At 57.1% G+C, this 27,307-nt stretch overlaps 1 protein-coding gene across 1 annotated transcript in view; it reads right to left on the bottom strand.

The window, feature by feature from the left end:
• The window catches only part of NIBAN2 (niban apoptosis regulator 2), a 51,126-nt gene extending 25,607 nt beyond the window's left edge, over nt 1-25,519 (bottom strand). The window contains exon 1 of the mRNA XM_045563380.1: nt 25,255-25,519. Coding sequence (XP_045419336.1) covers nt 25,255-25,309 — 55 coding nt within the window. The 5' untranslated portion in view covers nt 25,310-25,519. The remainder of the gene's footprint in view (nt 1-25,254) is intronic.
• Nucleotides 25,520-27,307: the final 1,788 nt, after the last annotated feature.

Genomic DNA, 27,307 nt, shown 5'->3' with positions numbered 1-27,307 from the left:
CTGAGTCAGCTCTGGCCGAGGCGAACCACAGCCCCCCGGGCTGAATGGAAGGGCGGGGGAGAGGACTGGGCACCATCTCCACCTGGGCGGTGGGCTCTGGGTTCAAGTCCCAGCTCTGCCACCTACTAGCCGTGTGGCCTTTGCCAAGGCACTTCCCCTCTCCAAGCCTGTTTCCCCCACTGCAAAATGGGAACAGTTTCCACCTGATCAGGTAATGAGACAATCCCTGAGCTGCTGAGGGTGAAGCGCTTTGCCATGGCCAGGAGGAGGCACGCCCTGTGCGTGCCTCTTGTCCAAGCTTCCCCTAACCCAGGGAGAGGCCCTTGACACAGAGGCTGAGTGACCCCCCGCCTGGCCCAGCCCCAGGCCCAGCCACAACAGCAGCCAAGGCAGCAGAACATTGATCTCTGATTTTCCAAACTGACAACAATGTCAAGGATCACGCTTCTTCCTGTACAGATAGTGGGGACTGGACAAGAACTGGGGCGGCCCCAGGTGGCCTGAGAGCCGTGGGGAGCTGGGGGATGGGGTACTGGGTCCGTGGTGCAGGTGGGGAAACTGAAAGAAGGGGCCTGCTGAGCTGAGAATGGGGAAAGGCGTGCAGGGGTTCTTGGAGCATGGACTGGGAGGGATATATCCCGGAGAGCCTTGAATGCCAAGCTAAGGAGTTTCTCTGCCTTCTCATGGCCCTCCCTGAGCTCGGCACACGCCACACCTGTGCCAAGTGCCCTTCCTAGCTCAATCCCCCAAATCCTCAACTCAACCCCAGGGCAGGTGGAGCTGGACTGGTAGAATGTTTCACATGGAGGCCAGGGCCCGGAAACAGATCCCGGCCAAGTCGTGGCACCAGGAGGGACAGAAGTGGGATCTGCACCCAGGTCCAGACCTGGCGCCTGAGGCTGAAGCCCTGCTCCAATGCAGATGGGGGCCAGGACGAAGAAGGCCATCTCCAGCTGTGACCATATCCAACTCGTGTCAACCTCAGGGGCTGCACAGGCCAGTCCCAGCCCTGGTTTGGCCCAAGCTGGGGGCACCATGCCAGACCTGGCCCTGGCTCATCCGGCCCCTCCAGTGGGCTCCAGAGACATGTCTCACCCAGGCCCAGCCCGGTTTCAGGGCTTCAGGGCTGAGAGGTTTGCGACAGAAACCAGGCAGCAGCACCCTGTAGGGTGGGGCGGGTTCAGAACCTGCCTGCCGGGTTCCCAGAGCACTAGGGAGCAGGTCCAGCATCCGGTTGGGTTGCGGGGGAAGACGGTAGCTGGGGGCACGACCCCACCCACCGCAGAGCCCAGGGAACAGCAGAGGCAGGGGAGGGGAGGGGACTCAGTTTCCCTGTGGCATGGAGTTATCTGAAGCACCACCACCTCCAACATCCACCTGGGACAACAGGTGGAGGGCCAGAGAGGGGGTGGCACTCCCCTGGGGTCACACAGCATGTCCCAACAGAGCTGGGTTGGCATGCCAGACCCCCAGTGCCCAGCCCAGGGCCTTTCTACTCGACCACCCATCACTATCGACACATAACAGCAGCCGCCATTTGTTCGTCATCACTTCTGTGCCCAGCACAGTATTAACACTGTGTTTACACTTGTCAGTTCATACGTTGTTCCCACTTTCCAGAGGAGGACCCTGAGGCCCAGCGAGGTTAAGTGACTTCTCCAGGGACACACAACTTATGAATGACGCAGGCACCGACCAGTCTGAGTCTAACAGGGAACCAAAGTTAGGGCAAATCCATCTCATGCCCACCTCCCAGGCTGCCGGACTCCGGGGGCAGGGCCTCCACGCAGCATGGCCTGTGGGTGGCCTCCATTGGAAAGGCTGACACACAGCTCCTGCTCAGGACCTGTAATCAGGTGGGACGCCAGGAGAGGGGTAATGACAGCCTCCATGGGGCCGCAGGAGAGGGAGACTGGCCGTCTGCCCGTGACAAGAGCCTGAACCAGCAGCCGGGAACCCTGCAGAGCCACCGCCAGGGAGACAGGACGCTGGGTGTCCCCACAGTCAGTTCTTGTCCAGAAGGAGGACAGCACCAGAGAGGCCAAGGGGCTGACCCAGAGTCACTCCATGTCCCACCCCAGAAGGAGCGGTAGTCTGGGAGCACCTGCACAGCAACGGCAGGTCCCTGGGACCCCACTTCCGGGCCCTAGAGGAACAGGGCCTGTTGGATTCTGCCCGGCCACACTCTGCTCCCCAGAGCACGGCCATCAGGGGGAGGTGCGCTTCCTCGCTGACCAGGGCCCAGTCAAGAGGCCAGCACAGCTCGACCCAGCCTGCACCCCTAATGTCCGCCCCCAGCCAGGCCGCCCCCTCTCATGCCTGCCACGGCCTCCAAAGTTCTGCCCCTCCGTCCTGGCTCCCTCAGATCCTCCCACACACAGAAGCCAGAGGGAGCGGTCTGAACCTCCCCTGTTCAGAAACCGCCCATGGCTCCCACTGCCTTTGGCATAAAGGCGGAGCTCCTCGGTGTGTCCCGGGCCCCTGGGCTGCCTGGGTCCTACACAGGCTGCTCCCGGGGCCAGAACACTCTCTCCTCTGCTAAGCTCGCTCCTCCACTCTCCACTGCCCTGTCCTTCCCCCGGGGAAGTCCCTAGGCCGTGTGGGGGACCCCACTTGCCAGTGGGTAAAGGTCTGTTCCCTATCTGACTCCCGCAGGCAGTAACCACGGCTCCTGGGACAGGGCAGGGAGCCCAGAGCAATAGGCCAGAGGGGCAATCTCGAGCCAGAGCCACCCCCAGCAGGAGCCACCGCCCACTGAGCAATAAAGCTCCACACAGAAAGGCAGGTTTGGACCCACCCAGGGGCCTGGCTGTGTCCTGGGGAGGAGGGAACGTGCGCAACGCTGTCCTTTGCTGGGACGGCGGCTGCCACGTGCGGGCTCCCTCCCTGCAGGCCTCAGGTGGCCTGAAAGGACCCTCTGCTGGGTCACCCCTGCTCAGGCCAGTTATTAACAAGGAAAAACCTCTTCCGATGAAGATAGCGCCCGGCCCTGCGTGTGCCAGCTCTGCACTAGGGCCTTGATGTGCGAGATCACACCCAACTCTCAAAGTGGCCCAGGGACGGAGGCTCTGTCGTCACCCCGAGGGACAGACGAGGAGCCAAGGCACGGAGCAGATAAGGAACCCGCTCACTGTGGCACAGCTAGTGAGGCCCCGTGCTGGCTGGAGACACCCAGGGCTTACCCCGTGGGCCGTGTGCGCCAAGGGGGATTTACTGCAGTTTGACATTGAGCCTGACACGACCCCTGAGAGATGGTACAGGAATCACCCCCATTGAGGAGACAGAGGCTATAAGGTTCAAGGTCAGGCTCTGTCAAGCAGAGGAGCAGGAATTCAAGGCGGGCTTTGAACCAGGCTGGCTGAACCTGGACTCCAAGGGCTACAGAACCATCCAGAAGATCATCACATGAAGCACTTTGTAAAGGATCTCAGTGGGCTCCGATGGCCCCAGGAGACTGTGGACTCACCTGTCACCACGAACCTGGCACATTGCAGCCCTGTGTGCATATTACACTGAATCAAATCCAAGGTCCATGACCTTAATCCTGCCTCCCTCCCAGCCCCACCCGGGCATTTCCTACCTCCACGGCTAGCGGAACACCCTTGTCTCCACAGTTCAAAACCTCAGCTAGATTGCACGGCCCTACTCACACGCCATCTCCTCCATCACAACGATCTGCAGTTCCCCATTTGCATATAGTTACGCTAATAACATGTAACAGCCCAGTGCCAGGCACAGAGGCAGATCCAGGATATGTTAACAATTATCATCAACATTATGCATTTAACCCTCACCGAGACCAACTGGTAAACCCATTTTATGGGCCGGGCGCGATGGCTCACACCTGTAATCCTAGCACTCTTGAAGACCAAGGCAGGAGGATTGCCTGAGGTCAGGAGTTCAAGACCAGCCTGAGCAAGAGCAAGACCCTGTCTCTACTAAAGACAGAAAAATTAGCTGGGCGTGGTGGTGCTCGTAGTCCCAGCTACTCAGGAGGCTGAGGCAGGAGGATCGCTGGAGCCCAGGAGTTTGAGGTTGCTGTGAGCCAGGCTGACACTACTGCACTCTAGCCAGGGTGACAGAGCAAGACTCTGTCTCAAAAAAAAAAAAAACCAAAAAAAAAAAAAACCCACTTTATGGATGAGGAATCTGAGGCTCAGAGAGGTTAAGTGACTTGCCCAACATCACACAGGTAAGAGTGAAACTGCAATGTGAACCCAAATTGGCTTTTCTTCATTGCTGTATCTCAGCACCTGGAACTGTGCCAGGAAAGAGAACACTCAGAAGCATTTGCAGACTCTGCAAGGCCATTCCTCACTCTGTGGCAGCTCCCAGGTCACAGCAGCGTCTTGTTCACTCTGTATCCCCAGCACTTGGCACAGCACTGGCCTTGGGGGAGGACAGAGGGTTTCTCACAGAAGCAGGCATGTTCTGGGGCCAAGCTCAAAGGAAGAAGCAAACTCTGAGCTCAGAATGGACTCTCTGGGCCTCAGTTTCCTCATCTGTAAAATGGGCATAATGTCATAGTCTCCCCTACCTCCCATGGTGGCTCAGGGGCCTCAGGAGATGTTGGCTTTTGTTGTTAACAACAGTCAAAGGCTGGGTGTGTTAAGGGCACATGGCTGCTGTCATGATCTTTGGCACCAGTGGAATCCCTGCCGTGGCACGCTCCCTCATTAGTGGACCAGTCGCATTCTCTGATAACCAGCCAGTGGACCGGGAAGGTACCTGTACGATCAAGTCCAAGCTTTCCCTTTGGGCAAGTGGGGAAACTGAGGCTGGGGGAATGGGGAAAAGCTGCGAGGGTCCCATCACCCCGTTAGTGGCCCAGCTCCCCTGAGAGCAGCTTGGGGAGAAAGAAGGCAGCGGGACTTTCACACCCAGAGGAGGAAATCTGGCTTCTGGCCTCAGGGTCCCCAGGCTGGAACGCTCTCCCAGCGCCCCCGCAGGCCACCTCTTTGGGGCGCCCCCCCCAGACAATCCCGGCCTCCACCCACAGCCCTGGCCTTCTCCTTGGGGCCTCATTTGTGAGGCTCCCACGGACGCAGCTCCTGCCTGGCCCAGGCAGGTGATCCACAAGCAAGCACTGAATGAACAGCCAGTGGAAGGCCATCCAGCTTCAGATGCCAAATGGTCACCCAGGAGGCCACCGGGGGCCTGGGACAGGGTGGGCTGGCTGGGTCCCCTCCTCACGGAGGCAGGTTGGGGGTGAGGCGGTGGAGCCAGGAGCCAGCCCCAGCCGGGGCTTCTCACAAAGCTGCCTTTAAGACCCTGCCGTGAGCAAATGTCTAACCAGGGCTCAGCCACAGCAGGTGTGGGGGGAAGAGTGAGCTCTCAGGCAGGAGGGCCTGGCGTGGGGGGGACCCAAAGAAATGCTCCCCCCAAAAAAGCAGACGGAAGGCCCGCCCACCCGGGGCCACCCTTTCCTTTATGTTGGAGTTGCCTCAGTGGGAGGAAGTCGATCCCGTCTCGACACAAACAGAGGGAAACAAAAGCCCTCTCATCCCGGCCGCCCTGCCTGCCCTGCCTGCCTGGCAACAGCCGGAGCCACAGCCGCAGTGGGGCACGTTCGGGAGCCCAGGGCCAGGCATCCCGGCTGTCTGGGAACACAGACCTGCCCTGGGGAGGGTGGACAGGGGGTGCCAAGCAGCATTACCCCCCAGGGGGGACCCACACTCCAGGGTGCGCTCAGCTGCTGTCTTGCACCACCCGCTGCCATGGCCAAGGCCACCTCCGAGGGTGGCTGATCAATGACAGTAATTTTGCAAACATTCTCCTCCATCCCCCTCACACCTAGTCACCCATTTTTCTCAGCAACATCCCTCACCTCCCTTCCTCCCTTGTCATCCTCACCACCCCCACCGGAGCCTGAGCCTGAGCCTTTGTAACGGGGCCTGGCTGCTGTCACTCCATACCCTGTCCCCTGGTGCTCCTTAGCACACCCCCTCTCAGCCCAAGTCCACAGCCTGCAGCTCTGACGAGGCACACTCACACTGGCAGTGCCCACCTCAGTCTGCCCTGTGCCTGTTTGAGGACACACCGCCAACTTTCCCCTCAGCGTCCCGCCTGGAGTTGGACCCTGGGACGTCCAGGAAGAACTTGCTGACGAGCCCTTGCCCTGGGATGCTCCCATGACCAGCCTGAGAGTGGCACCCGCAGGTCACTGCCACTAAGAGGCAGGGCTGAGGATGGGACCCAGCCTGGAACCCATGTCCTCCGTCAGCCAGCCCAGGACAGGCCACAATGGCAGATGGCGGCAGAGCCAGGGTCAGGCAAGGTTCCCGGAGGCTTCATTCATTCATCCACCAGCCCCAGGGCACCGGGTACCTAGGGAAGAGCGAGACAAACCCAGCCCCTGCCATGGGGGGATTTAAGAGTCTAATGAAGGACACAGATTGTCAACAAAAAACAACAGTGGCTAAGTGCCCTGACTGGGAAAAGCACAGGAGGTCACTGAAGCCCAGGAGGCGACTGACCCAGTCTGCAGGGTCACAGGAGACTCCCAGAGGGACGTAGCAGCCAAGACAGGAGTCCCTGTGAGGTGACGCAGGAAGCTGGGGAGGGAGAGGGTGCCAAGCAGGAGACCCAGGAAATGCAAAAGTCAGCCGTGCACGAGAGCGACAGTCCATTCCAGAAATGCATACTGGTACCTCCTGTCCCACGAAGGGCTCTTTCATGGATCAGCGCAGCGTCAAGTTCCTACAGTCAGATCTCAGTTCAAATCCTCCCTCCACCCTCGCTGGCTATAGGGCTTTGAGCATGTGGCCTAATTCTCTCTGAACCCTGGTTTCCTTGGCTGTAAAGTGGAAGTGACAGCAGTGCCCACCTTGTGGGGTTGTCACAAGGATTCAAAGAAATGAGTAAACCCACAGGGCCTGTGCACATGTGGGCCTGCACTACCAATGGCAATGACTGAGTTCCACCTATCTGAGTGTTGGTGGCAGGAATGCAGGGTCACGTGGACAGTCGGATCTTTCACAAGTGCCAATGGCAGTTTTCAGTGATCTGTTTCCCGCCACAAAATGGGGACCAGCAAAGGGCCACCAGAATAGCAACTACCTGGTCCTTCAGCAGGGCAGTCAGGAATGGAAGGTGACACGCCTGGAGTGCGACCTCGCTGGGCCCTCATCCCTCGGAGGTTAGTGAATCAGAAAGGGGAAGTGGAGTGAGAAACACGCAGGCAAACCGCACACCACGCACAGCACGAGCCTCGGCGGAGCACAGCCCCTCTGCCCAGCAGCGGGGAGGCTCCCACCCACCCTCTTAGCTGCCGCAGCAGTCACCAGAGACGCCGGCTCATCATCACCAGAGACGGTACCAGCTGGGGAAACCGAGGGCCCCAAGTCCTTGTTCGGCTCCATCACCAACTCAAAAGTAGCCTCTTGCCCGTCCGAGGCTCGGCTCCCTCAGGCAGCTTCAAGGGTAGAGGCCACAGGGAGGCACCGGACGGGAATGTGCTTCGCTGGCCCCAAGGCCTGAACTCCACGAGGCTCTCCCGGTATCTTGTGCTTCTCTTTTTTTTTTTTTTCTTGTCTTATTGCATTGACTAAGACACCCAGATCGATGCTAAGGAAAATACCTCTGTGGTTTCAACATTAAGTTGCAGACTTACTTAGGATGTGACGAACGAAGATATAAAGGGCTGGGCACAGGTAGGAGCTGCCAAGGAAAAGGAGGGAGGACGAGCTCCTCTCCCTAAAACTCAGAGTGGGATAATTGCCCAGGAAAGCAGACGCTGGGGGGCCCCACCACAGCCGTGCCCTGGCCAAGCTGGAGCCCGTTCTCAAGTCGAAGACAGGGTTCCAGCGAGGGCTTCTAACTGTCTCAGATGCCCAGTATGGGACCAGTGACCCCAGGAGGTAGGGAGCTCCCCATCACTGGAAGTGTGCAAGCAAGGCTGGGTGGCCAAAGAGCACCCACCTCAAAGAGTTGTGGGGACTAAAGAAGATGTGTGAGAAGCACTGGCACCCTGCCTGCCTGTCCCTAGGAGCCCAATATATGCCAGCTGCTACTCCAATAAGAACTAACACCGGCTACGTGCCAGCCCAACCCCAGTGGAAAAGGTCTAAACACAGATACACAAACCCACAAACCCTGCACATCTCACTAGCCAAGCGCCCTCTAATGCCAACATTCTCCTCACTTCGTGCAAGTCAGGCTCCTTCCCAGGCTGCCTTGGGAGCCCAGACTCCTCCCCGCCCACCCACCACTCACACTCACACACACACACACACACACACACACACACACACACACATATACACGCACGTGCATGCATGCTGCTGCCTGCAGCTTCTGGCTCCCAGGGTCCTCGCAGCAGTGGGGTGGAGGTGAGGGAGGGATTCTGTCTTCTCATGCCAGGTAGGGCGGCGGGCGGGGGGGTGCGCTGGGGGACAAGATGAGCCAATGTGAAAACTCGCTCATGTGCCGGCAGCTGGCCCAGAGAAAACCCAATCCCAGGCCGCCGGGGCACGGAGAGACGCTTTACAAGGACAGGGAAGTTTATGCAAATAGCAGGACTGCCTTGGCCCACCCTCTGAGCTTGGCCAGCAGGGACGCAGGCCCTGCCCCACCCTCGGGTCACCAGCTGCAGGTCTCCTCGGGCTCCAGAGAGAGCCAGAAGAGGAAATGGGAGAGCAAATCTCCTCTTGAGCCCTGCCCGCCTCCAGCTCCCTGTTCCAGGTGCCTGCAGGGCCCCCCACGGGTGCTTCCTGGGAGACTCTGCTCAGGCCAAGTTCTGTGTCTGCTTCCCCAGGGGTCCCTCAAGCATGCATGGGAATGGGCTCACTGTCCCCATCACTGGGCAGTGAAGTGAGGTGGTGACACAGGGCTATGAGCACTGCTGCTAGGTCACCAGGGACAAGCCTCTCACCCTTCTTGGCCCTCTGCCTCCCATGTGTTCAGTGAAGGGTTTGGACACCATTGTGCCAGACCCTGAAGGCCCCGATGTCCTCCAATGGCGACATAAGACAAGGACCCTTCACAACACATTGCCAGGCCCAGGGAAGCCTACCATTCAGCCTTGATCAAACTGATGCTGAGTTCCACCTGTCAGCCTGGGGTGCCAAAGGCACTGTCCCTGTCATTAGCCCCTCACTCAGGTCAGAATCCCCGTTAGTCGTTAGCACCACTTTGCTTTAATAATTCATCGTTCAGTGTCCATTTCTCCTACCAGGACAGGGACCCTGTCTGTCTAGTTCATGACATAGTCCCAACACCTAGCATAGCACTTGGCACATAAGCATTTGTCCATTGTGAGATTATACCAGAGCTCTGCAACTCAGTCTCCCAGGCATCTTAAGACATAGGAGGACAGCCGGGCATGGTGGCGCCTGCCTGTAGTCCCAGCTACTTGTGAGGCTGAGGCAGGAGGACCACTTGAGCCCAGGAGTTTGAGACTGCAGTAAGCTATGATCACACCACTGCACTCCAGCCTGGGCCACAGAGAGACACCTTGTCTCTTAAAAAACAAAAACAAAAAAACAGGAGGAGCTTGGGGACAGACCCTTCCCAGCCCAGGGCTCTTGAATCCCAGTAAAGCCCAACAGGCAGGGCCCTTCCTGCACGAGTGAGGCCAGGGCTGGGCCTGGGGCTGGAGCCGGCCAGGCCAGCCCGAGGTCACACATCAGCACCAGAAAAGGCCACCTGTCCGTCATGCAAACCAAGGCTGTCATCCAAGCTCAGATCCTCAGTTTCGCTCCCTGCTAGGATTCTGTCAGATGATACGGCACCTGCAAAGAGCCCGGGAAACCGGAGCCGAGCAGATCCTGCACTCCAGCCTCCTGGGCCTGCTCTGGGCTGGCGCAGGCAGGAGGGCCTGGTCTGCCAGCCACTCACCTGGGGCAGACACCTCACTCTGCCCCTGTGTCCCCATTAGAAGAAAGGAAGCCAGCGATCCCTGCCCCAAAAAGGGACAGATGTAATGGTATTTTGGAAAACAACTACCAAGTGTCGAGCACGTGGGAGGTGCCGTTACTATGGCTGGCAGGAACGCTGGCACCGATTTCTGGGAAGTTCTAGTTCCCCTAGTGCCTGAGCTCTCTCTGCTCTGGGCCTCTCTCCTCCTGCATTCGTCATGTCTTACCTGAGAGGTCCCCACCCCTAACAGGCTTCCCATGAGTCTCCAGGTCTGGGCCAGTGCTGTTCCCTGGCTCTCAAAGACCCCCACACACACCGCTCCATGCTGGGTCTGTCTTCCCCAGATGGGCATCCTCATGGGGGCGAGGGCCATGGCCACCTCCCCACATGGCACCTTCTGTCCCAGTACAAGGCCTGACCCTAAGCAGGCTCACATCAGTGGTGGAATCAATGATTAATCTCATGAGAAGGATTAAAGTTTTCCAACACACCACTGTTTACAATGCTGAAAAACAGAAATAACCCAACTGCCCAGCAATAGGGGTTTGGCTGAGCAAGTTAAAATACAGAATATCGGGGCATGATGGAATGTTCTGTAGCCATTCGACAAGCTGCAGGGGATGACATGTATACAGATGCCCACAACCCACTGTGAGGGTGGAAGAACAGATTATGCATCAGGAAAATGCCTGAAAGTCATTTCTGGGTGGTAGGATTATTGGTGATTTGCATTTTCTTTCTATTACTTACCTGTATTTTCTAATTTTTCTCCGATCATTAGCTATTGCTTATGGAACAATAACAACACTAACAATAAAGCGGGAAGCTCGAAGTTGAAAGGTCAAGCTTCCAGCACCGTGGGGACCTGTTCTTTGGTGGATGCTGGCAGGTGGGAGCCACATCAGGTCTGAGGGGGAGGTCAGAGCTCACTGCCAATGCCAGATCTAACACCGTCCTATTAATTGAGTCTAGGCTGCCAGGGCTCCTCCTGGAGGAAAGCCCTGACCCTGGCAGGGGACTGGACCCCGAGGGCAGAAACTCTCCCTGAGCATTTACTGTGTGCCAGGCACTAAGCATGGCATCCCTCACAAAGCTCACAACCCTCTTGGAGGTAGTTACAACCATTCCCACTTTACAGATGGGTAAAGAGAGATGGAGAGCTGAGGTCACAATGAAGACAGGGAAGCCCTGAGCACTACAGAAAGGAGTCCTTGAGCTCAGCCTCTTGTATCACACACCTTCGGCCACCCACGTTCAGTGCCAGGTACCAGCATCCCATGCACATCACCCAGGAGGCCTGGAGCCACATTCTGCCCGGAACAGCGAGCAGGGACATCTAAAGGCTGGAGGGCAGATGGGTCATAGACTCTCCCAGTTGGACAGGAACCCACCCACTCCTCACCACCCTGATGCCCCCACCCAGCCTTCCGAACCTGGCACAGAGAGACTCCGTACATACGGAACCAGTCCCGTCTCCGGCTTGAACCACTGCAATCCCACCCATCCACAGCCACAGGTGCCTCAAAGCTGGGCACAGAGTAAGTGCCCAGTACGTGTTTGTTGCTGTTCTGACCCACAGTCGCAGAGGTAAAGTCCTCTTTCTAAAGTCCAGCTACGAAGTGATCGTGAGACAGGGCTCCCTACTCCCTAATTCTTTCGTCTGGCACTCAAGGCTGCGCTCAGCCCCCTCCACGGACAGGTGGCTGTCTGTGCTGGGCTACCTGCTGCACTTGCCTGTACCCCAACTCTGAACTGTCCAAGATTCAGCTCAAACACCCTCCTTCCAGAATCTTCTCTCCCCTCTTCTCTCTGGAGCTTGCCTGCACTTGCAACACCCTTGGGGCTCTTGTCAGGCCAGGATAGCTCAGATTCTGGAGTCAGACAGAGAAATGAAATTGCTCCACAAAATACAGTCAATGAAGTTATTCTGGGCTGGGCACTGGAGCTCACATCTATAATTCCAGTACTTTGGGAGGCCAAGGCAGGAGGATCACTTGAGGCTAAGAATACAAGACCAGCCTGGGCAACATAGCAAAGAAATAATAATCTCTAAAAAAATACTAACGAAAAAAAAATTATCTGAGCATGGTGGCACACACCTGTAGTCCCAGCTACTTGGGAGGCTGAGATAGGAGGATCGCTTGAGCCCAGCAATTTGAAGTTACAGTAAGGAAGTTACAATAAGGTATGATCGTGCCACTGCATTCCAGCCTGGGCAACAGAGCAAGACTTTGTCTCTAAAAAAAATAGTAATAATAAGGCTATTCTTTTTGATTTAATATATCCACTGTAAAAAAAAAAAAAAGTCAAGAGAGAATGAAGAAAAAATTTAAATAATTGATTATTTTACCACCCCAAAATAATCTCTATTTACATTTTGAATTTCCTTTCATATTTTTTTCTGTGCCTATGCAGACATACACACTTTCAGACATACAAAACTACATCTTCTGGCCAGGCGAGGTGGCTCACACCTGTAATCCTCGCACTCTGGGAAGCCAAGGCAGGAGGATCGCTTGGGGTCAGGAGTTCAAGACCAGCCTCATCAAGAGCAAGACCCCGTCTCTACTAAAAATAGAAAAAATTAGCCAGGTGTGGTGGTGGCACCTATAGTCCCAGCTACTTGGGGGGGCTCAGGCAGGAGCATTGCTTGAGCCCAGGAGTTTGAGGTTGCCATGTGCTATGATGACGCCACTGCACTCTAGCCTGGGTGACAGAGCGAGACTCTGTCTGAAAAAAAAAAAAACTACATCTTCACTTTCAATGGCTACATATTATGCCATTGAACAACACTACTGATACACTGTTTCCCTTTACACCATGATGCTATAATGTAACCATTTTGTTAACAGTCATGGAATAGATTCTGGGTGTGGAATGCCTAGGTGGATTTCACCCAGGGCTTCAGGCAAACTTTGTGCTGTCCAGCGTTAACAGTGAAGTGTGTGAGGAGGTGAAACAATCACCCTCCTGGGTTGCCCTCTCCTGCCTGGCCTTTAGAACTGAGGTCCCCGACCCCTGGACCAGCACCAGCCCATGGCCCGCCAGGAATAGGGCAGGCAGGCGGGTGAGCAGAGCCCCACCTGCACCCACAGCGGCACCCCATAGCTTGCCAAGCCCTTGCCCCATCAGATCAACAGGGGCATCAGATCTTCATAGCAGCTGAACCCCACCACAAACTGTGCACGGGAGGGATGATGTTGCGTGCTCCCCGGCCTGATGACCTGAGGTGAAGCCGAGGCGGCCACACCTCCCCCACCCCAAGGAAAAACTGTCTTCCACAAAACCGGTCCCTGGTGTTAAAAAGATTGGGGATCGCTGCTTTAGAGACCCCAATGCTTTAGTCATAGCAGCTTCTAGACCCCATGCTTCTGTCTAGGGATGCAAAAAGGATTTCAGGGCTACAAACCCAGCTCTCACTGCAGTTACACAGCCCCAGGGCTAAAACCCAGATGCCAGCCCACCCACCCTGAGCCCTGCGTGGGGCCAGTGGCAGGAGCCAGGCGTCACGGCACACCTCTGAGACAGGCGACAAGCAGCTGAGACACCACGTGGGGAGGGACTTGCCCAGACCTGAGCCCGCTCTCCCACCCACACAGTAGACCCTGTTTCCTCTTCTGTGACTAGAAAGCAAGTGACAGACATTGCCGGGAAGATCCCACAGGACACGTGCAAGCTCTCTAGGAAGAATGGTCATTTCTTCACAGCAATTTGCTCTCTGATAATGATTTAATTAGTGACTGGCTGGTAACTATTTGTTCGATGTATCTCTGCTGCCAAGCCATGAGCTGCACACGGGCAGGGCCTGGGCGAGCTTGACGGGGCTGTATGGGCAGTGCCAGCTCAGTGGCAAGCACGTGGTGGGCCCTCAGTGGATGTGTGCCCCTGAGCCCGACGCTCGGTGGATCAGTGTGGTGGGCCCTCAGTGGATGTGTGCCCCTGAGCCCGACGCTCGGTGGATCAGTGGAGGCGCCAGGACCAGGGTCCGGATGTGCCACCCCTGCCTGTCCCACTCAGGGCTGCAGAAGGGCCAGGAACAGACAGAAACCCAGAGAGAACCAAGAGGGAACCAAGACGGAGGGGCTGCCTGGCCCAGAGCAAATCCCTCGTCCAGGCCTCTCCCGGCCTCAAAGCCAGAGTCCACCTGGGATCCACCAGGCGCAAGGAAGCTGTGGATGAAGGCAGCTGTGGACGGCTGCACACGCTTCGTGCCTGTAGGTCTCAGATGTGGAGGAAAGAGGGGAAGTCACGGGGCGGGGGGGGGGATGCCTCTGACCCTCCTGCATCTGCCACACCCCTCTGTAACCGCCCCCACCCCACACACACTCTCTGCACCTACCAAGCCCTTCATCCAGAGAGCTTCGGGTCCCCACCCTACAGCCTGCAATGGCATTTATTCATTCACTGGCTGCTAGAGGATGAAACCAATTCACACGGATCAATGTTAATTACAGCTGTCGATTCCTGAGCATCTGCTGTGCTTTACGTGATGTGAAGTATTAGTAGTATTCCCGTTTTACAGCTAATGAAACCAAGGCACAAAGAGTCACAGTAACTGTCCAGGAGCGCTTGGCCAGTAGCTGGCGGAGCAAGCTCTGACCTGCGAGGCCACACTGCACCCAAAGCCACTCTGTCCACCTCAGGGGAGCCCATGGTGAACCAGCCAGGTGCTCACAGTACAGATGAGAATTAGAATCCCAGCCAGGTAAGAAGGGCTAGGGGGTGGGGGTGGGGGAGGGCCAAGGGGCAGGAGCCCAGAGGCGGGTTGGCCTAGCCTGGTGGGCCTAGGGAACAGTGCTCCTGGCTGCTGGGTGGTCTGTGAGTCCCAGAGGGCTTTACAGGAGAGCCTGGAAGAGTCTGAGGAGGGTGACACCTCTTCATTGGGAAGGTCACTCCACTATCAGAGGCTCTCATCTGACCCCTCCATTGAACCATGGGGGAAACTGAGGCCCTCAATAGACAGGAGTCACCCAAGGCCACACAGGTCTGAGCAGGTCTGAGGCTAGACTGACCTCCCATCCACAGAGCTGGACTCTCCAAAGCCACACAGGGGACGGCAGGACGAGGGGAGGGAGTGTAGGGCTCGGAAGGGCCCCACTGGGGGGCTCCAGGCCAGGCAGGCCCCCCGCCCCAGCCTGCAGGGCAGGCACAGAAATAGCTCCTCTCTGATTCTGCCGTAGTCTCCACAGGAGAGCAGGAGAGCTGAGCTGGGCAGCCCGCTAAGGCCCGGCCCGGACTGGAGGTTTGGCCTCCCAGGACCGGCTGACTCCCGGGTCACTGAGAAAGTAACCCCTCTGCTCAGACAGAGAGGCCCCTGCCTCTGGCCAGAAAGAAAGGAAGAGTCTGTGAGATCCAGCTGGCCTGAGGTCAGGGTGGGAGAAAGGGCCTGCTGTATTCAACCACTTGGCTCCAATCGTCCCTGTCCTTGCCACCCTCCCTGAGGGGATCACCCCCACCCCCGGAGAGATGGGGAACTGAGGCCTGGAGAGGAGACACCCCTTGACCAAAGTCACACAGTGAGCTGTGACTGCCGTGCCCACCCCCTGGAAGGAAAGGCCGCCCCTCCCCCACCCTTTTTCCTGGCAGCCTGAAATGTGGGCGTGGGGGCGGGAGGGGAGTGTGGCTTTGCTGCTTTAATGGGACACAGCACCTCACTGTCTGCGTGTGCACAGGCCCGGGCTGCCTTAGACACAGGCTCATCTGTGAGGCCGGCACAGGGCCTGCTTCTCTCCCGCAGGCTTGTTTACTCCGTTCTCTAAATTACAACCTCTGCGCCCCGCCCCACCCAACCGCTCTTGCCCTGACCATGTCTTCGCTGTCTGGGGCAGTCTGGGGCTAGGGTAAGGAGTGGGAGAGGTAAAGCTTCCTGCTGGGTCAAGGGCTGTGGGCTCCACCTCCGTCCTGCAGCCCCTGAGCCCGTGGCCGGTGGTCGCAGCCATTCCTCTCTCTGGGCCTCTTCCTCTCTCTGGGCCTCGGGTGCTCAGTGATGGGAAGGAGTGGGGACCAGTTAGAAGGGTTCCAAGGGTCCCCCTGACTAGGCGGAGAAGGGGTCCAGGCTGGAAAAAGAAAAGCAGACACTGTCCCTCAGTACCTCTACATTCAAAGCAGGGGTTGGGGGACAGCAGGGCCTGGACTCCCCAAAGTTTAAGCTCTACTCTCTTTCCTCCCCTCCACCTCCCAGAGCACACTGCTCTCAAAAACCAAACCAAAAAAAGCAAAAACAAACAGCAAAGCAGGAGTGCAAGTGCCAGCTCCCTCCAACTCTGGATGTCTGGCTCACCCCTTAAATCCCCACAGGCCAGGGCAAATGACACCCACCTCCCCTAAGAACTCAGCTAAAATGCAATTAGCTGCCATTTACCCAGCACCCTGCACACGCCAGGGGCTGTGGTGCACTCCCCAGAATCTTCACCCACCCCAGAGGCAGAAACCACTGGTCCCATTTTACTGACAGCTGGGGCTCCAAGGAAGACAGTAACTTGCCCAGGGCCACACAGCTCTCAGTGGCAGAATCCTGCTGCCACCCAGCCCAGGCCAGACACACTGCCTCTTGAGTCGGGCTGACTGAGTGTTTAAACCAACATGCACTTTGGGAAACATAAAGATCCATTGTCTTTGTAACTCAAACCGCAGAGCATCCAGCTTCATGGGAACTTCTTGGCTGGCGTGAGCTCCGTGAGATCAGGGCTCATGTCACTGCTTTGTCCCCAGTTCCCAGCTCAGGCTGGGCACAAGACGGCTGTCCACACAGGCTCTTCCTTCAACAGCAAAATCGCCTCATGCAATACCTAGCTGTTGTACCTGCTTTGTGCCTTCAATGCAGCCCAAGCCCACAGGCTCCCAAGAGGTCAGAGCTGGAAGGGCACCAGAGACGGTCCTAGTGCCCACTGCGCAGACAGGCACAGAGAGGAGGAAGGACTTGCCAAAGGTCACCTGGCACCCATCCCAGGGCACCTGCCTCCAATCCTGCACCCCACAAAGGGCTCCCAGCACCAGCTCTGGGGTGTTAGCTTCCCAGTCTGCACCCACAGATGACTCCTAGCAGGTGGGATGGATTAGAGGTGGGCGGAGAATGAGAGGATGGGTAAATTTCCTGCCCAAGGGACTCCTCTTCTAGAAAGATCTAGCTTTACAAATTCAGCTGGACACAAGCAGCTCTGCTCAGCTGGGGCGTGGGGAAGATGGGCGGCTGCTGCCACTGGCTTGGCCACAGATGGGTGGGTGGGAAAGGGGGGTTCACACTTGGCAAACTGCAATTCATTCTTCCTCTGCCAACCCTCCCCCCCCCCGGATGCCCAGGTACCCACTGGAGCCACCACCATTGCACTTGGATCCCCACCCAGAGCCCTGGCCCACGCCCTGCACCAATGATCCCCTAAGAAGAGGAACTCCCTTGGCCAGTGTCCTACATGGACTATACACAACAGTAACTGCTAATGATACCAGGAGCCAATGTGGCCTTAAGCGCAGAGTGCTCAAGCCTCATTGTCTCGCTGACCTCTCACAACAACCTGGTGGGTATGGGCTACTGTTATGCCCAGATGAGAAACCTGAGCCCCAGAGAAGGGAAGGCATTGGCCAAATGACAGGGCGGTTGGGACAGGCTCTCAAAAGCAGGTCCTTGGATTCCAGCCCTCTTTCTCCCCTGCCCGTGGAAGGAAAGGAGGTTCTCATATTCAGGGCTGCCTAGGAAGAGAGTGAGTCTCCCATCAGCAGAGGGGTGGAAGCAGAGGCTGCAGGACCACGAGCTGGAGACCAGGCTTGACAAAACAATCTGTAGGATCCATCAGCCCTGTAGGGCCAGGAGTGGCAGACATCAGATCACCCCAACCCTGCCTGTCTCCATTGCTGAAGCCTGGCCACTCTACACACCCCCCCAGGCCCCTCACTATGTCCCTCCCCAACCTGGAAATGCCTCAGTGGCCTCTCTGGGACCCTTAGGACAAAGTCCCCTCCTCTCCACGGCCAGCCCCTGTGACTCCTTCCATGTCACCCATTTCCATCCCAGCAGGCCAGCCCACCCCCACCCACTAGGCGACCTCCCTCTTACACCTTCCTGCAGAAGGTCTTCCCCTCTGAGCACGTTCCCTGCCCTGGGGAGGGAGAGCCAGCCAGGAAGCACCACAGGGCAGGCACCACGTGTGACTTTATGCATCGGCATGTGTCCCTGGTGCCTAGCACAGTGCCTGGCACACAGTAGGTGCTCAATAACTATTGATTCAATGAACAAAAGAAAGAAGAGCTGAGTGTGTCTGGGGCCAGAGCCCATCATATCCCTGGAGGGTCTCACAGGCATGCACCTCCACCTCTACATTGTAGCCCACCCACCCCTGCCTTCGGAAGGCGCCTAGAGACCCCTAGGAAAGGATTTTCAGTGGCAGAGAATTCCCAAGAGCAGATCCTGGTCTTGAGGTCACAGATGGAGAGAAAAGGCACAGAGAGGCATGGCCATTTGGTCAGAGTCACACAGCAAATGGTCAACGGGACCGGGCTTGAGACTCACAAGTCTAGCTCTGAGCACGTGGCCAGGCAAGGGGGGCATGTTCCCATCTGCCTTTCCACCCTTTATCCTCTGTGCCCTGCCAAGGGTCAGGCGATGCTGTTGAATGACCGACTGGCTCTGCCGAGCGACCACGGCTCCCTCTCACCACCCTCCAAGTACCGGCTGAAGCCCCAGGTGTCCAGGGCCATAGAGGTATGTCAACTTCCCGGAGCACGTGACAGGGTGCTGGGGGTGCGTGAGGCTGCAGGACAGACCTGGCACATCTCCCTGGGCATCAAGTTTGCTCAATAACTTAACAGTCACAACAGCCACCACTCACACATTCTCAGCATCCCCCAAACCTGTGCTGCACCGTCCAGGGGCTGTCACACTTGACACTCACACCCTGAGAAGCCGGAACTATCATCCTCCTTTACAGAGGACACTAGGGCTCAGAGAGAGTGACCAACTTGCCCCAAAACACCAGTCCATCTAGTGGCAGAGCCCAGGCAATCTGACTGTAGAGCTTGGCCCGAAACCTCTCAGGCCCCTGCTTCCTTTACCATCCACTGGTAAACGCAGGACTCACCAGGCAGGTCCCTTCACCTCCGTGGGCCAGAGGTAGTACATCTCCAAAAAAAAAAAAAAAAAAAACCAAAACTGGGACCAGTCCCAGGGGGTGGACCCAGTGCCCTCAAGGGGCAGACACTTCCTATTCTTCCAGTTTTAAAATCTGTGAGATCAGAAGCCTTCTGTGACTCAGGCCCTGAGATCTATCAGGAGAGGAGCGTGGCTTTATACCACCTCAAGGGTTTTAAACCTAGGCATCTGCTCTACTCCTTCCTTAAAACTCTGCCCAGCATGGACTACAGAAAACCCTCTTCCTCAGGCAGAGAGTGGGTGGGGGTGGGGCAGGGGAAGGAAAAAGCAGCTCAGGAATTTCTGCAACCACAGGAGGATGCTTGCAGGAGACCCAGGGTGAAGTGAGTCATGAGCTCTGCCCGCGGGGGAGGAGGGGGCGAATAAGAGACAAGGACTGTGAGTCTCAGACTGAGTAATGGCAGTGGGCTACATCGGTGCATCCTCTGGGAGCCTCTGACACACGCCCCTCTGTTCCCACTCGGCTCTGCTCCTGCCTCTCCCCCACAAGGCATCTGATGGCCTCTCCTAGGGCCTTGTCCAATGTGCCCCTGCCCAATCTGGGCACCAGGAACTATGGAGTCATAGTGGAACTTGGTTTTAAGAGCTAAGGCCTTGGACTCCCCACTCTGGGTCTGATACTGAGATAAGGACTCAGTGAGATAACACAGGCAAAGGAAGGCCTGGCACATAGTAAGTGTTCAGTTAAACTATAACTAATCTTCACAGTTATCATTCAGAGCCCTCCCTCCTCCATCAATCACCATTCTTGAACAGACAATATATCCCTTTCTGCATGTCACAGGCTAGGGAGGCAGATAGACTATGTGGCCACACACCCAGAGGCCATGGTCACCAATCCCCATCCCCAGCTCTGGATCAGCCCCTTCAAGCCCTCCTGGAAGGAAGAGCTGTCAGGGGCTCCCAGGAAGGAGCTCCCCTCAAAATGTCCAGGTTGGTGGGAGCAGAGAGGGGAAGAGTCAGGCCGGGGAATGAGGCTGTCTTCAGCAGGGAAGGTGACCAGAGCTAGAAAGGAAACGGCACAGTGGCTCCGTTTGCCCCTAAAAACCAACATGTACAAAACAACCCAACATCCAACTTTAGGGGAAAGGCTAAGAAAATTTCCCTCTCTCCTCGGTCCAAGACCTAGCCTTTGGGAATGCTTCCAGGGAGGTTTTAATGACCTGGGAGAGATGTTTATTAGAAACCATTTAGGGAAAGGAGCAGACACAAACTTGAGTCATGGTCCCAGCAACGTGTAACAATCAACGCAGGAGGGAAATACTACTAAGAATGAAGCAGTTGTCGCAGGATGGTGGCTGAGTAATTCCTGTTCTTGTCTTTCAACCTCATTCCTCAGGCAGCAGGGAGGGTGGGCTGTGGCCCAGTTCGGGTTTAGAAAGTTCTCTTTCCCAAATGTGGGGAGGACTGGAAGCCCCGAGGAGGCTGGGGCAGCTCGGAGCGGGCGAGGCCAGTGCTCAGGCCTCGGCATGGGAAAGGAGCGGAGGGGACTAAAGGAGGCTGGAGGGAGGGGAGGGCAGGGTCAAAGCCAACAAAAGCACATTATGTAAGACCCGTCACAAGAGACAGCAGAATCCCCAGATGCTGCCCCCCCAGGAGCTGACCCAGACCTCGGCTGAGGGCAGCAGCCCAGGCCTGGGCACTGCTTCCGGCCAGCCTGCTCTCTCTGCAAAGCCCGCGACAACAATGAGGAAGCCACTCACCAGGGTGGGGTGGCCGAAGGCAGAACACTTCCATCCTTTCACTCCTGGCAGGCACTTAGAGCCACTTCCCAAATGTAGAGAGGTAGATTTTTTAAAACCAATTTGGAAAAAGGCATTATTTGTTTTGCTCCATACATAAACAACATACCCCTTTTCTCATAGCTGAATGTCAAAAAGGGTGACAATACTCAGTACTGAGGTATGTCTTGGCAGGAGGGTATCAGGTGTTTGCTGCCTCTTCACAGGGTAAGTGTCAGTAAATCAGAATGTCACGCAGGAGTTCTATTTTCAGGCCTCTCTGACACTGGAACCTTGTGGAGGAAACGCAGCACCGTGCACATCAGCAAAGCACCAGAACTGACCCAATGTCCACGAATGGGGGACAAAGTGCCCTGCGCACAGAAAGGAGCCACCAAGAAAGGACGAGGTAGACTTGTGTACTCTGACACAGAAAGATGTCCACAACTTACCAAGTGAAAACAATCGCCACAGAAACATACAATAGGACCTGGTTTTATGAACAAAGCTACAGAGTGTGTACACAGAGAGGGATACGTTTGGAAACTGCCACACACGGAACTTACGGGATTTCTTCCGGGGCGTGGCATTGAAAGGAGAAAGATGGAGTGAGCCTTCATTTTTTTTACTTTACCCTCCTAAATTGTTTGCTTGTGCATTACTTTCGCAATTACACAAAGTTAGCAGGAGCTGCCTAGAGTTGGGACGCACTGAAGAGACCGCACTGAAGAGACCGCAGACTCCTGATGGGCACAGGGGCTTGTTTCAGCAGGGATGAAAATGCTCTAAAATGGATAGAGGCAACGGTTGCACGACTCTGCGAATATACTAAAACCACTGAATTGTACACTCAAGAAGGTGAATTGTATGGTAGGTGAACTATGTCTCAATAAAGCTGCTATTTATTTTTTTCACCCTTCTTTTCACAGACATTGAGAAACTGCTATTTAAAAAAAAAAAAAAAAAGAAGTAGCAAGGGGAAAGGTGAGCAGGGCAGAGGGAGCAGCATAGCGCCAGCTACCTCCCCCCACCTGCCTGCTCAGATAATAAACCCTGCAAACCCTACAGCAGCCTGTGTGCGGAGGGAGACCTCCCCATAATACCGGAGTCCCTCAAGGCTGTCCTAGCAACAGAAAGGGACCCCCACCTCAGCCAATGCCAAGTGTCCTGCGAGGGGCACCCAGTCCCTCACCTGCTGCATCTTGGTTTGTGTGGCTCAGGCCATATGCAAAGAAATCCTCATACAGCTCCAAACCCACTCATGACCCACATACCTCCACTTTCTTGTCGTAGCCCTGCACGTGGAAGGTGTGGACTGGTCTGACCCAGCCACCTGCCCCAAGGCCTTGTTTGTTCTATTCGTCATATGGGTCCCCCATCACTACCCTCCAGACCCATTGCAGGCAGCCCACATTCACCTCACACGTTTGCCAACACAGAAGGGTCACCGTAATCAAGGCTTCTGAAAACCCAGCTGGATTCTCAAACCTACCCTGACCCCAGGGATGGGACAAACCTCAGAGAAATAGGGCCCCAACCTCCCCCCAACCCACCTAGCCCACTGGAGAACCTAATAATAGAGAGGCAAGGACACTCTCAATGATAACAGCAAGTGTTTGCTGAGCACTTCTTATGCCCCAGGCATTGGGCTGGCTTCCAACCCGCATTACCCCATAAATACTCCCCTCAGCACCCAGCAGGCAGGTACCATTATTATTCCCATTTTACAGATAAGAAAACTTAGATTAAGATGCTGGCCCAAGGACAGGTCAGCTAAAGCACAGAGTGAAGTGGTGAGCTATGTGACTTGTGTGTTCATTGTGTTTTAGGACTTTGAGCAGGCTCAAGTCTGGAGATTTATGGGGAAATTTTGAGATTGTTATCCTTAAGCCCTCAGAGCTGGAAGGGACTTCAGCCATCAAGTGGCACACCCCCTCTGGTTCACAGCTAGGGAACCTGAGACCCAGAGAGTAAGTGGCCTGCCCGGGCCTGAGGTTACTCAGGCCTCCCAGCTTCTGGATCAGGGCTCTTTCCTCCACCCTTGCTCCCTCCCTTAAGTAGGAGGGACTCCTCCTTCCACCACCCCAGGGGCCGCTGGTGTGGGAACAAGCCCCTACTTGCCAGGGGCTTTGAAATCCCAGGATGAAAGGTGCCGTGGCAGCAAAACAGCACTGTGGACAGGAGTGTGCCTGACCTTTGCCAGGACTTGCAGGCAGGCTGCAGTCACCTGCTCACCTGCGCAGGGCGGGCACAGAGCTGCAGCCAGGCCCCAGAACCCTCACAGGCCTGGGAGCTCAGAGTACTGTGGGAAGGGGTGTTGCCACCTCTGACATTTCTACTGGGGAGTAGAACCAGGTCCCAGGTGGGGAGGGCTCCGGAATTTTAATTGTCTGCCATGGAAGTGCCCATGGCTCCTCGGGTGGGGCGAGGAGAGTGCGCGGCTCACTGGGGTGGCACAGGCACGCCCTCATGCCCCTCCTCATTCCCCTCCAACAGAGATTTCCCAGGCAGCTCACTGCCTCTGCAGGGCGCTGGGAGGCTTCCTGGCTTCTCCCTTCTAACCTCTCACCCTTGCGTGTCAGGAGTCCCTCAGGTAAGCCTGGACCAGGAATTTGAGGCATTTGAAGAGGGTTATTATTAGCACTGAAGTGTTGAGAAGAGAGAGGCCAGCAGGGTCTGAGTGAGCACAACCCTCTTCCACCCAGTCTGGCATCCGCAAAACAAACCCAACCCTCCCCAGGAGAGGACACTTCACCTTCTGTGGTCTCAGTGCCCTCCCCTGTAACACCAGGGGAGAGGAGGGTGGGCTGGCAGCTCTCAGTCCGGGAGGCAGGAAGACGAGGAGAGCCAGAGCTGGGTGTGAGGAGAGGAAAAACCCCACAGAAGGCATGGCGTACCCCACCCACACCCAGGCCGGGTGAGGGGCCTACAGCAGGCCCTGAATGGAGGGACTGTTCCAGAGCCCCAGGAGGTTGCCACGACAGGGAGGGGACAGGAAGACTCCGCCCTGGCCCTGCCTCCTCCCAGAGTCCAGGCCTTGTCCTACAAGGAGGCTTTCCAGTACTTAACCCCCTGCTGCTCGGAGGCTAAAGAGAGTCTGATTCATCTCCACGTCACCCCCACCCCTGAGCCCAGCCCCAGGCCTGGCACAGGGGGAAACTCAGGCCACCCCGGCCAGGCCAGGACTGCAGTCACTCGGCAGGCCTCCCCGGCACCTTCTTAGTACCCAGCAAGGGTGGGGCCCTGGGGACAGGGAGTAAAGGGACACCTGGTCAACTGCGGTCAGGGGTCCCTGCTCTCAAGGGAGCGTGGAGGCCATGGCTGCTGAAACTCTACAGGACATCAAGACAAGAGTAGGCGGACCCGGTGCTCTGGGTCCACTGGACAGGGAGAAGCAAATGCGGCCGTGAGGAACGGTCTCCTGTCGTCATGGGCTGCCCCTGGGGCCACCTGACCCGGCTCCCCTACGCTAGGCCCTGTACTAAGCAAACTACATGAATTAGTTCACTTAAGTCTCTCAGCAACTCATAATAAGGAAAAAATCATTGACCCTATTTTAAAGAGGAGAAAACCAAGGTGCCAAGACATAAAGAGACTTGTCCGAGATCAAACGCCTGGGAAACAAGCGCTGAGATTCCACCCAGGGCAGCGTCCCCAGGCCGAGAGGTCTGCCAAGGGCTGATTGTCTCAGGCAGCCAGAGACTCTCATCCCGTCTCCCCATTCTCCAGGGTCTGGGGAGAAAGGAATGTAGGATCCTGCTGCAGCCCCTGCGCTTCCCCAGGAGCCTTGGGGACAGCTGCCCTTCGGAGAAGCGGCCACCGTGCAGTGACAGGCTGCGAACAGGGCTGGCTTAAGGAAGGGGCTGAGGCGGCTGGAAACTAGCCCTGCAAGGGCCCCGCTCTGGCAGTGACCAGCCCCTGGCCCCCGCTGCCAGCAGGAGCAGCCTGCTGAGTCTGAGCCAGAGGACATGGAACCCCACGTCCTCCATGCATTCCATCTTATGCCTTGCTCCACTCCCCAGGATCAGCCCTGGGCCCTGAGAAGCCGGTTCCCTGGGAGCCTTGGCCACGTGTACCAGGGCTGGGGCAGGGACAACTGGGGGCCCGGACAGCTAGGGAGGAAGGTCAGGACGCGCTGTGTGGGGTAGATTCCAAGGAGGGTAGAAAGTGGGCTTGGAACGCTTCTGGGCTGGGATAGCCCGGGGAGGGGGCGCAGTCTGCGAACCGCCCCCCATCCGATCAGGAGTAACGGGCTGGAGGATCCGACAAGACCCGGCTCCGAAAGGGATCCGGTAGGGAAGGGTCTCTGAGTCCCCTCAAGAAGGGGAAGGCGGCGCTCAGAAGCGGGCGGGCAGGGGCGCCCAGACTCGGAGGGAACCAGCTCGCGCGCGGGGCCCGGTCCCCGGAGCTCCCGCTCCGCCCCGGCCCGTCCCTCCGGAGACCCCCGGCCCGGCGCCGACGGCGGGCCCCGGGGGGCGTGGCCCAGGGGTCCCCGCCGAACCCTGAGCACGCTCGGCGCGGCCAGATCCTCACCTGCGATGTGCTGGCGCCGGGCGTCGTCCAGGTGCGTGGACAGCACGTCCCCCATGGCGAGGGAGAGTCGCAGCCCGATCCGGCCTCCGCCCGCCGCTGCCCGTGCTGCTCAGGCGGACGCCGCTGGCGCCATGGAGCCCGGCGCGCCCTGCCCCCGCCGCCCCCGGCCACGGCCGCCGCTCCCGCTCCGCTCCGGCCCGGCCGCGTCCCGGCAGCCTCAGCCCCCCGCGCCAGCCCGCGCCGCAGCCCCGCCAGGCCCCGCCCCGCCCGCCAGGCCCCGCCCCGGGCGAGCCCCGCCCCCTCCCCGGCCTCGGGCGGGGCACCCGGGCTGGAGTCGCCGGGACCGCCCGGGAGACGCAGACAAAGAGAAGGTCCCCGAAAGGGAGACGGAGGAGAGACGCGCAGAGAGTGCACCCGACCCCGACCGAAGGGAAGAGATGGGGCTGGTGGGGGCATATGAAAGAACTGGGGGTGCCCTGGGGGGCTCCAGACTGGGTGACGCCCTCTCCTGCCCTCCGTGCACGGGAAGAGAATCACGCCAAGGAGGGCGTGCGGGAATGGTAGGGGAAGCCTAGGACGACGTGCCAGAATTTGCGCGCCAGCCCGCGCCGCGCTCCTCCCGCCCTCTGCTCCCTGAAGCGCTCCCTCAGCCCCCAGTCCTGCCCACAGCAGGCTGCACTCAGGAAGTTCCCTGGCCTTGATCCGACCTGCCCCAGAAGGTGTGCCGGCCTGTCTTGCGCAATAGCTGGAGGAAGGGGCGAGGCGGGGAGGGCTCTGCCCCAAAGGCACCCCAGCCCCAGTGCCGGGCGGGCATTACTCAGGTCCAGCATGTGGGCGTTTCACTCGGGAGGCAGCTTGTGGGACAGGACAATTCAGAAAGGGAAACAGTAATAGCACTTTGCAGTTTGCAAAAGACTATTAGAATCAAAACCCAGAGACTGGCATGGACTTTGGGTACCTGGCCTATGGGACTGGGCGTGGGCGGGTCCCCACTACCTAAGGAATGTGTTCCAGTCGCAGGACCTCCCTCCCCAGCTGGTAGGGGAGACAGTCAAGTTAACAACTGGGATCCCTAAATCATGGACTGGGGTGACAGAGGCCTTCTTTGGCTACCAATGCTCAGGTCTCCTGTCCTGCGTTCTAACAAGGGCCGTCAAGTTTCTGCTTGCTTGCCCCCGGGTGCCTGAGTGCTCACCACTTCTTGTGCATGCCACCCTGTTATTGTAACTGTGACTTAAGGCAGAAAGTGACGATAATAACAGTTAACACTGCTGAGCACCTATACTTCAGGCCTGTCTGCACGAGGAGGTAGGTGGACCTGGCTGATTAAAATGATACAGGCACTCCCTCGTGCTTACTGGCCATTCAGCAAACAGGTAGGTGACAAACACCTGTGTGCCAGGCCCTCCATAAGATGCTGGGGATGAAAAGATGAGGAAGCCCAGGCTGCCCTCCTTTTGACCTTGGACAAGTGGCATCACCTCTTTGAACCTCAGTTTCCTCATCTGTCAAATGAGAATAACAACACTTTGTTGGGAGGATTAAATGAGATAACAAAGTGCAGAGAGTCAGTCATCTGCCAACAAACAGAACCTGTCATTCTCGTATTCATCACAGTCCCCGCTCTCAAGATGGTAGAGAAGCTTGAGGAAGGAGCAGGACACTCTGTTTTGAGTAAAATCACAGAGCTAGAAGCTGAAAAAGAAGAATCTTGATAGCAGATACTGGGGACAGCATTCCAGGGAGTGGGGACAGCATGGGCAAAGGCCTGACCTTTGAAGAGCAGGATGCATTCATGTGGCAGAGAGTCATAGGTGGAGTTGAAGTCAAGGTGGCAGAGTCTACTGATTTCCTTTTATAGGGGCAGAAACTGAGGCCCAGAGAGGGAAAGTGACTTGCCAAGGGCACACAGCAAGGCAGAGGAGGAACCTGGCCAGAGGCCAAGTCTCCTGACATCCAGTGTCTGGTTCTCTTTGAGCAACCAAAAGCCAGTGATGCTGGTCACCTTGTTTCATTCTTCCCACAGCCCGAGCTATAGGGACCAGAAGGGTCT

This window comes from Lemur catta, chromosome 10 (assembly GCF_020740605.2).
Source record: "Lemur catta isolate mLemCat1 chromosome 10, mLemCat1.pri, whole genome shotgun sequence".
Taxonomy (NCBI): Eukaryota; Metazoa; Chordata; class Mammalia; order Primates; family Lemuridae; genus Lemur; species Lemur catta.
Note: the sequence above shows the minus strand (reverse complement) of the source record. Positions and strands in the feature narration are given on the sequence as shown.